This window comes from Hylobates moloch, unplaced genomic scaffold (genome assembly GCF_009828535.3).
Source record: "Hylobates moloch isolate HMO894 unplaced genomic scaffold, HMol_V3 SCAFFOLD_376, whole genome shotgun sequence".
NCBI lineage: Eukaryota > Metazoa > Chordata > Mammalia > Primates > Hylobatidae > Hylobates > Hylobates moloch.
Window position 1 is genome coordinate 12,260 of NW_026652651.1, and position 10,070 is coordinate 22,329.

Sequence of the window (10,070 nt, forward strand, 5' to 3'; positions counted from 1 at the left end):
GGGAACTTATAAGTAAAAGGAAAATATGAAAAACAAGTTTGATTTCCTCACCCTGTAAAATGAGGTGTGCAAATGAGGCAATTTGCTATAATTACAGGATTCCCTTCACAGTTTTTCCTAGAGCCTGCTCTACAATGCCACAACCCCTCTAGATTTTTTGCCTTAGGTATGTCAGGACACATAAAATATCTAGGTGGTAGAAATAAGCATCCTGTTTGCAGGGCTCATGAGGAGGGCAAGTGGTAGATTCTCTGCAGTTCTGGAACCCATGGTGAACCCCAAGCCATGGAGACTCTTGTCTACTGGCTGAGCATGCTCAGCCCATAATGTGCCCAAATTATGAGAACAACTTGCCCTTGAAACAAACAAACACAACAATAAGATAAAATAACTGACAAATCATCTTTATTAAATAAGCAAATAGTCTACATAGATACAGTCACCTGTCTGTTGCACACAAGTACTTCCCCTTCTCTTGAGAAAGATCACTCCATGTGACAAGGTGCAAGCTAAGCAGCAGCCCATTTGAATGCCCTGTAATCACATAAAAATGACCGGCAACATACAGAGTTCACGCTCAAGTTCCCTTGAGTGTGACTTGAGTCACAGCACAGGCAGGAGAAAACGAACATTTCAATTCACAGAGACTTAGGTGAAGAATTATTAGCTTCCTTTAAAGTGCCCATATTGTGCCTTCTACATATCTCGTTCAACAATTAAGCCAGCTGTTACTCTTCAAAGTGTGCGTCACTTTCTTTGCATTTGGGTCAAACTCCAACTGTGAAGATCCAGTAAAGAAATAAAAAAACCCTGCAAATACAGACAAGGGAAATAGTAAGATATTTTTCCAAATAAAGACATTTGACAATATACAAAACTCAGAATCATAGAGAACTAAAAATAGAAAGTGTTTATAGAATTTTACTTTATGTCAGGGACTATGCCAAGCTTGTTACGTGAATTTATTTTCATTTATTTCTGCAACAACTCTATGAGGTTGTATGTCTAACTCCAGTTACAGATTGAGCAAGTTGAGGTTTAGACAGATTTTGATGCTTCCTCAAGGTTACTCAGCAAGGAAGGATGGAGACAGCACTCCATGCCAGCTCTGTCTGACAAGAGACAGGTTCCAGGTTACAAGGTTATTCTGCTTCCGATCAGATAAATTCTCCACTTGCTTGGAAACTCTAATCACCTATTTCTTTCTTCCCCAAAAATCCTCCTCCCTTTTCCCTGCATTGCAGCCTAGGAAGCACAGCAACTATTTCAAAACACCAGAGGACCCTTTAGTGCTCTGCAAACATGGTGATCAGGTTACCTTTCAATAAAGATCATCAGCCTCCACTTACTTACCTTGAGTAGAAAACAAAATCTTTTTTTTTTTTTAAACTTTGGGCACATGGAAAGGTAAGTATTTGCAAATGACTGGCATGGGCAATGACTGACAACTCAGGAAAGACAGACAAAATATCTCCCTGGGAATTAGTAGCAGCAATAAGATGGGGTGGAGGAGAAGGCCAGCTAACCAATATTAAACCTGGCCACACCACTTGATGGGATTTTTATGCTAACATGGTAATCTGAAAGTCGAGCTTGACTTCACTTGTTAGCTCGAGATGTGAGTAAGTGACACTCGAGTACTTTGATTTTATATGCACGGTTTTATATGCATGTATAAGATAAAGTAGCGAGATTTGTGTAATTATCTTTATGGTTCCAAACAAGTTATTTTGTGAAGTAGTTCTGTAATGAGTACAAACGTAGGTGAATCAAAATTTTGAGGAGGGAACTGGCCCTAAGAAACACTTGTTATTAAAAAGTTTCAATGCTCCTCTTCCCTCTGATATCATAAAATGTTTCAAGTGCTCTATGGCCAACACAGTAAGTATCCTCTTACCAAATTCTTCAAAAACAGCATCAATCTTTGAGTCAATCCCTGGAAAGTCTTCAGCTATTTGCTTGGGAAAGCCTGGCTCCATGGAATTTCTCTTCTCATCAAATCTGTACCAAGTAAAAGAAACAGCTCAGCATTGCATAGAGGCCATGTTACCAAACATCTTAGATCATGTTAGGTTTAATGTGGAATTTTACTAAACTTTATAAGTACTGCAAATAAATGCCAAGCATATTTGGGACTATAGAAATATGTGACTTTAATGGTACTGCAAAGAGTTCTGAAAGCCATATCTCCATCCGGAACAGGGGCAGCATCCTGCTGTATGTAGCACATGCTGTTTGTCATCATATTTCTTAAGCCTGGACAGAAAGAACCTTAATCAGCTTTCTGTCACAAAGACATGAAAGTGTGAACATATATATAAAGTGAATTGAATCAATATCTAAAATGCAATTTTAATTCCCTACCACAATTGGCCCATATATACCTGCCATCCCCTCCCCTGCACATCTAAGTCTTCTATGGTGGCCTCCTGGGAAAAGGGATTAGGATTAGAAGCAAAGCACAGTAAGTGTGTTTTTAGCCCATTGGCTGGATAGCAGATGGTCGGCCTTGATGTCTCAAAGTCTGGCCAAATGACCCAGGAATCAACCTGTCTGTGAGTGTTGGGTTGTATCCATAAACTGGACTGCTATTGATCGTCATCTCTTAAATGTGCCATCATTATCAGGTAGAGGTAACAAATGGGTGAGGTTCGAGGTAGCCCTCGAAAATCATATAGTAGTGTTAGGAAGACAAAACAAACACACAATGAGACAGTGACAAACACACAGTGAGACAGTGAGCCAAACTATAAGACAATGGGAAGAGAATGCTAAATTGTGGTCTGGGTTCTCAGAACATTTTCCCAATGGGTCTAAAGTCCACGAGAGAAAGCTGCATGGAGGTGATGAGACTTGAGCCAGGACTTGAAGGCTGGGCAGGATTTGAATAGGTTGAGGAGAGAAGAGGGGGCTCCAGGCAGGCAGGTGGGGCGACAGCACCAAGGGAAGCACCAGCCAACTGCACTTGGGACTGAAAGCAGGAGAGCCTAAGGTGCTGCTGTTTTAAAGTAAGAACTTTCCCACAGTTGTCTGAAGTCCCATCCTTCCTACTAAGAGAGAAGCAGGCCTAAGGTTGGGGTGGGGGATTTCCTTAGAAAAAGAAACTAATTTCCCTAATTAGGCTCCATACAAAGTCGTTTCTCTTGCATCTCACCTCCAGTATTTGTCCTCTACAAAGAAATATGTTTTCTTCTTTTCCTTATCAGAAATGGCTGCATCGATTTTTCTAACGGTTGGAGGGAAACCTAGGGTATGGATGCCTCTTGGGTATCCAGCTTGTACCTCATTTCCTCTGATGGCCCAGAATTGATTTCCTGTTAAATATAAATAATTCACAGTCATATTGAACTATAACAGTTAAGCCCTTTAGCTTTAGAAATACGCTTTAGCATCTTTGATTTTCATGGTAAAGTAGTAGCCCAAATTTTAGATTTAGTCACCAGCTCACAGTGGGCTTTTCACAAAAATTTGCAGACTGAATGAATGATCTAAGGTCAAATGAGAGAATTTACAACTCTGGGTAATTTATCTTCTTGTCTTTATTTTTATCATCTATAAAATATAAATACAATGATATCAGCCCTGGTTATTTCTTCATTACCTTTAACTACTGTACTAGTCAGAACTTGTAGTAGGGAAAATTAAAGTGTTGTTCAGTTTCTTATGAGAGGGTTTACTTTGGCAAGTTAAACAAATGATGATACAATAATTACCTTTAAAGACGAAAACAAGGTCCTTGCTAGTAACTTCATATGCGGCATCCACGCCTGAAGGAAGAGATGGCCAAAATGAAGAGATCAAATACAATTCAGGTTCAAGCTTCCTGAGGGATTTGCGCCAAAAGTGCCTAAAATATATGTAAAAAGAAATGTAAATTGAAAAACAGTCTTTCACCTTTAGAATATTTTCCTCACCATCTTGCCTCACCCAGCTTCCCCCATTCTCTCATCTTCTAGGCTAGATGACAGATAGAAATCAGGTATACTGCCATTAGAAAATTTCTTTCCTTTTTCTTCAGAAGACTGCAGTGAGTCTCCTGTCATAGATTTCCAGAGTAATGTTTTCTATGAAAGAAAAATTATTCTATCGTGCAAATGAATTAGCCCAGCATAAACTTTAATTACCTGCAATGTGTGCAAAACAGTGTGTGTGCTATACCCTCTTCCAAAAGCTAGGCAGTGTGTGTATACGTGTATGTGCTGTATAAATATATTCTTGTATGTGTGTAGAAAGATTCTGGAAGGATGCACAAAAGGTCTTGACTCTGGATGAATACAGGGAGAACTGGGAACTAAAATTTTTAATTTTCTTCTCATTTGTGCTCTTTGAATGTTTGTCGTGTGCATATTGATCCATCAGTAAGTAAATTACTTGATTAAATGTAATGTTGATCCTGATGTCATTTTTAAAGGAAGTAAAAATAAAATTATTATTCGAAAGATCTACTCATGCCTTTTGAAAAGTAACCATGACTTAAGACATTTGGAAACAGCAATTAGAAGATAAGAACCAGATCAGCCTGTGCCTTCAAAAAGGAACCTGACAATTTTAGGAAAATGTGGGAAAAGGCAGCACCAGATCTAAATGATTCCAAGCCCAGAAGAAACGTTTTTGTTTTAAATGTTTAAGAATCTCTATCAAGTTTCTGCGTGTTTTCCTTTCTAAGCATTGTAGATTAAAATGGTAGGAAAATATAATTTTTCAACCTGACCTGTCTTTAAAGATCAGGATTTCTCCCCTCAGAGTGCTGACGGCATCAAAGGACAAAGCAGGATCACACTTGGCTGGCGTCCCAGGTTCTGGAGGGATAGGTTCCGTGGGTACCAGGGGGGTCTCAGGGGAGTCAGGGGGAGGTCCTAAAGGGAACATTAGGGGAAATGTGATATGTTTCAATATATGCCCATTTGTATGCTTTCCAAACATTCTCACGGTGCTTTGAACTAAATCATAAATACTTTATGTAGCATTTGAAAGCTCTTCTGAAGACCATCGTTGCAAAACTACAATGGCTGATTTCCCCAGTGTCACTCACCATAGAGGGACTGAATGCCATTTATATCATCTTGAGACAGGCGGAACCGAGTCAGGTCTGTGAGTGAGTGGTAGAGTGGGTACATCAAAGCTTCAGTGTTGGCTGAGTGAAAGAGACCCAGGGAGTGGCCAATTTCATGAGCAGCAACGAGGAATAAATTGGTCCCTATTTAAGAAATCAAAAACAATAGTTACTTATTTTTTAAATACGTGTACATTATACAGGTCTGCTGTGCATTGTATTGGATTTTACTTCTTGGAACCACACAGGGCCTTTTACACCTCGTTTGTTGGTTAATTGAACAATTGACTAATTACACACTTAATGGAAAGCTAAGTGTATTTTAAAACTCATACCTGAAATCAATCTTTGAGATTGATTTCCCAGTTACATCCACTTGCCCCCCACAGCCCCAAACCCACCCCCAGCCTCACGAGCATATTAACTCCAGAAGAACTACGTCCCTTTTCTTGTACTCAGGAATGGAATGAACCCACTTGTTTAGCGTATCAAATATTTACCTTCATTTGTCAATGCAAAGCTAAACACTGTTTTAATATATTTACATTTGCCATTTGCAGTCTCAGTTAAAGGAAACTATATTCATATTAATTCATAATGTCTCAGCCTCATCATCATGAAGTACATGTTGAGACCAAAAACATGAATAAAGATATATGTCATAGGACTTGCAAAATTGGTTTAAAACACAGTATGCCCAATCATGTCTAGCATTTGTCACACAACAGATTTAGAATACATAAACACTGGCTTTATTTAAAATTTTTTCCTCCATTTTTTAAAAACACCCGTAATGCTAAAATTGGGAGGCATTGGGTAATTATGATCAATATAGTAAGTAAATCTACATTACTTTTGCTAGTATTACTTGTGTAACTTGTGATGCTAGGAACAATCTCATTTGAGAGTTTACAGGAAGGTTTCTTTACAAGAATTCGTTAACCAAATCAAGAATTTTATCCAGGACTAAACTCACATTTGTACGTCCTACAGAGGTTTACATTTTCATTATAAATCCCTGTTAAAGCTCAGACATAGTATTAATTGTTTTTCTATTTTTTTAGAAGTAGTGTTAATTGTTTTAGCTGATTTTTTGGAAAACTTTGGATGTCATTCCCCAAAATATGCAGTTACAAACTGAGCAACATTCTTCTACCTAAACAGTTTGAACGTTGTATTTGAGAGTTAGTCTTTTCCTTCAGAACGAGCCCATAATTTTCTTTTAACCTAAAAGTACTAAAATAATGCCTCAGCCAGAAAAAAAAAAAAGAGAATCTCAGTTTCTGAAATTTAATTCTGATTTCTGGTTTGAAGAGTAAAGAAATAAATGGAGGAAATTACATAAGCAACATCCAGAGCACATTTTAATGTAGATTCAGTGCAATATACTATCCCTTGAATGTTTGCATTTTGATATGAGAAATTTTTCTTAATAATGGTTACCCCTAGATCACAAAGATCCACAGTCATTAAAGAAATACTTAATGATATTTCCTATATTGTGCTTACCAATGTAGGAAAACTGTTAAAGCATCTGAAAATATTTTCAATAATAATTAAAACAAAAATATATTCTGCTGATCTCTGATCCACTGGAAAATCCAGAACATCTCATTTCTTGAGCATTCTTGGTTATTAAGAGATTTCTACATACAAAAAAATTAATGCCAAAATCATTCTGAGAGATGTGTAACTAACCTGTTGTATCCTTTGTCCATTGTTCATCATCATCAAAGTGGGCATCTCCATTAATCCCTGGCCCAGGGGCATAGGCATGGGCCAAAACATTTCCAGGTCCATCAAAAGGGTAAAAGTCTCCATGTTCTAGTAGGAAAAAAATTTATTGGAAAGATATGTAATGAGGATCTGTTTTGGGCCTTCTCCAGTACACCACGACCAGATAGATGAATGGATATGCTTCACGTATTTTTTGTTTTGTTTTGCTTTTTTTTTTTTTTTTTACCTCTAACTGCAAAAGAGATCATTATATCAGCCTCTCCTTCATATAGCCTGGAGAATGTGAGTGGAGTCACCTCTTCCCAGACTTTCAGAGCTTTCTCAATGGCAGAATCAACAGCATCTTTTGGCAAATCTGGTGTATAATTCACAATCCTGTAGGAGAAAAATTGAAGCGGATGCTATTTTCTCCTGTGATATAGTTTATAAAATTCCAATCTTATGTGAAAACCTCTCTGAACCATTACCTGTATGTAAGGTGGGTTTTCCTCCACTTTGGGATGCCAGGAAAGGTTCTGAATTGACCAACGTCAGGAACTCCACACCTGGGCTTGCGCATCACCTCCAGAGTGTCAGAGTCCAGCTTCCCCGTCACCTCCAACCCAAGGAACTTCTGCATTTCTCGGATTTTTTTAACAACAGGACCACTGTCCTTTCTCCTAACAAACTGTTTCACATCTTTTTCGAGGTCGTAGTAGTTTTCTAGATATTTCTAACAGAATAAGTATAGTTTTTAGATCATTCTTACAATTTTTACTGTAGCTATCTATTTATAATAAGTTTTTGCAGTTGCTCACTTTTCTTAATCTATTTGGAGTATTTCTCTAGTTTGCTGAAATAATGCCAAATTTTATAATATGATACTAGCAACATATTTAGCTAAAATTATGTTGCATTAAAAAAAAACAAAACTGAAGCTGTTCCAAAGCAAGATATGGTTCATCCACTCTCCACTTGTTATTCATGTGCCTTAAGCCCCAGTGCTGCTACTGCTATGGTGTTGTGTGATCTTAAGAAAACACCTAACATTTCTGGCCTTTGTTTCTTCCTACATAAGAGGAGAAGCCCAAATGGTGTGATAATGAGACCTTTTCCACTTCCAACACTCTAAAACTCTATTCTTGAACTGTTCCTACACAGTAAGCTCAAGCATTCTATGTGGGTTTTAAGACACACGGAATGGTTTGAGCTTACTGTGGAAGCTCCCCACCTGGCCAGGTCAGTTAGTGTTAATTACCTGAACAAGGTTCATGCTGGTGTCCTCACCCCTTGCAGCTCCATCCAACGGATAGGCTGAGCAAACTGCCACGCACAGCAACAGTAGGATTGGAAGACTCTTCATTTCCACTGGCTTTACTTAGCTCTAAGTTGTCTCTGTGCCTTGCTGTCTTGCCTGCTTCCTTGTAGGTCCAACCTCGGGAGCCCAGCTTTTAAAGAGTGACAGTGTTTGTTTGGATCACCCGCAGCTTGACTCATCCTTGCTTTCATCCAAATGGCAGCAGGACCATTTCCAAAAATTCCAAATTCAAAGTAGGATGATACAACCTACTTTACTAATTTCTCTCAACCTTCCCAATTTTGCAAGGCAACATAGTGATTAATCTCCAGGAAGTGCTTCCTGTCTTGGTAGAGGAGAAAACTGGAGCATTTTTTTTCTTCTGGAAAAATTGACTGGAATTCACTAGACAATTTATGTTTGTGTTTTTGAGAGAAGAAGTAGGTTGACTTGGTAAAAATCAGAATTGTGCAGAACTTCTAAAAGCAGTTTTATTTTAAGAAAGACATTATAAAAGCAAATAAAAGATGTAAGTGGAAAGTGTACATATATAGCTATAGTCTGTACTATATACAATTGTACTCAAAACATAGAAGATAATATCTAGAAGAAATTTAGAAGGGGTGATTTATTTTTTTGAATCTGATTTGTAATGCCTGCTATTGACTGTGGCTGGATTTGCTGGTTCTTGAGGAGGAAAACCTCATGGGCAGTATAGAACAAAGAGGGTCTGTGAAAAAGAAGGAAGTATATTCCCTTTGGGTTGGTTTTAATTCTGTACCCAATTTATTAATGGGTGATGGGCCCATGTAGCTGCTCCATAAATAGTTGTAGAAGTGAAATGAATTACATTGCTCACTGGACTGAAATTCTCTCTGTCCTTGTCTTCTATACGTGTCTTATTCTCTTTCAATCTTTTCCCCTCCTCCCTAAATTCAAATTAGCAGATGCTTTGAAGTTAAAGAACAGAATCCATCCTAAATTCTCTCCTCAAGCTCTTCTGTTTTCTTCCTTTCCTTTCTATTCTGTTTCTTTGTCAAGTAAAGTGTTGCTCACATTATTGGTGTGTAATAAATCCTTGAACGCAAGACTCTAAACATATTCAGAGGAAGACATTTTGTAAAACTTTTATAGTCCTTTTGCCACCTGCCACCATCCATCTCCTCAACACTTCCCTGATCACATTTTGTTTGTTCTTTCTTTCTTTGCTGACTTGCTTATTTGTTTGCTAAAGGGGAGACTATCTTGGGAGTAAGAACTCAGTAGAATGATGGATGCGAATGTGCATTTATTAGACTTTTAATAAGTGCCCATTTTGCTTCCTCTCATTTACATCTCTTTTGCATTTTCTTCTTTGCTTTATTTTTTGTGTGTTTCTTAATAAACATTGGAGAGATTTTACCCAATAAGTTTAAAGGGATTTCTCTGTGGCAATAAGGTCCCTATGACTGAACATGCCCACACAGGTGATAGCCACTTGGCAGGGGGCTATACATCACATTGAAGCCTTCATTTTTAGACTAAGTTCTGTCTAAAGACTTTTTCAAATTTTATTTAAGAAATAGAGACAGAGGTTTCACTACGTTGCCCAGGCTGGCTTCGAGCTCTGGGCTCAAGTGATTCTCCTGCCTCAACCTCTCAAAGTGCTAGGATTACAGACATGGGTCACTGCACCTGGCCTAAAGACATTTTAAAACTAGTATCCTATGGTTCTCCATTCCTTTGAGGGGGAAAAAAGAACATGTCTTGTCCTGATTGAAATAAAGGAAAATATTTGGCCACACTGATATGAGGACAAGGAGAACAGAGTGGTGGCAGTGATGTGAATTCCAGGAAGAAACAGTGGAGCCCAACAGATAAAATATTGAGAGGTTAAAAGCGTAGGAGCTGTGGCAGCTCTAATTCCTTCTAGATTAAGGTTTATCCTTTGTAAATTTTCTCTGGAGTTATAACTTATAAAACATATTTAAAGTTTAGAGGAAAGCCTGATAGATAATATGTTTG

General features: G+C 38.1%; 1 protein-coding gene across 1 annotated transcript; it reads right to left on the minus strand.

Annotated features, from left to right (window-relative positions):
- Positions 1–709: 709 nt before the first annotated feature.
- Positions 710–8,132, minus strand: LOC116464292 (stromelysin-1). The gene is made up of 10 exons (XM_032147568.1): positions 8,028–8,132; positions 7,258–7,502; positions 7,017–7,165; positions 6,752–6,877; positions 5,033–5,197; positions 4,712–4,856; positions 3,714–3,847; positions 3,155–3,314; positions 1,898–2,001; positions 710–810 (listed from the first exon to the last, which is right to left on the minus strand). The coding sequence occupies exons 1-10, from the start codon at positions 8,130–8,132 to the stop codon at positions 710–712; spliced, it is 1,434 nt and encodes a 477-aa protein (XP_032003459.1).
- Between the last annotated feature and the right edge of the window lie 1,938 nt (positions 8,133–10,070).

Coding starts and splice junctions, on each gene's coding strand:
- LOC116464292 (XM_032147568.1), bottom strand. CDS start 8,132: ATGAAGAGTCTTCCAATCCTACTGTTGCTGTGCGTGGCAGTTTGCTCA. Junction 7,503..8,027: donor CCAGCATGAACCTTGTTCAG/GTAATTAACACT, acceptor TTATTCTGTTAG/AAATATCTAGAAAACTACTA. Junction 4,857..5,032: donor TGGCATTCAGTCCCTCTATG/GTGAGTGACACT, acceptor TGTTCCCTTTAG/GACCTCCCCCTGACTCCCCT.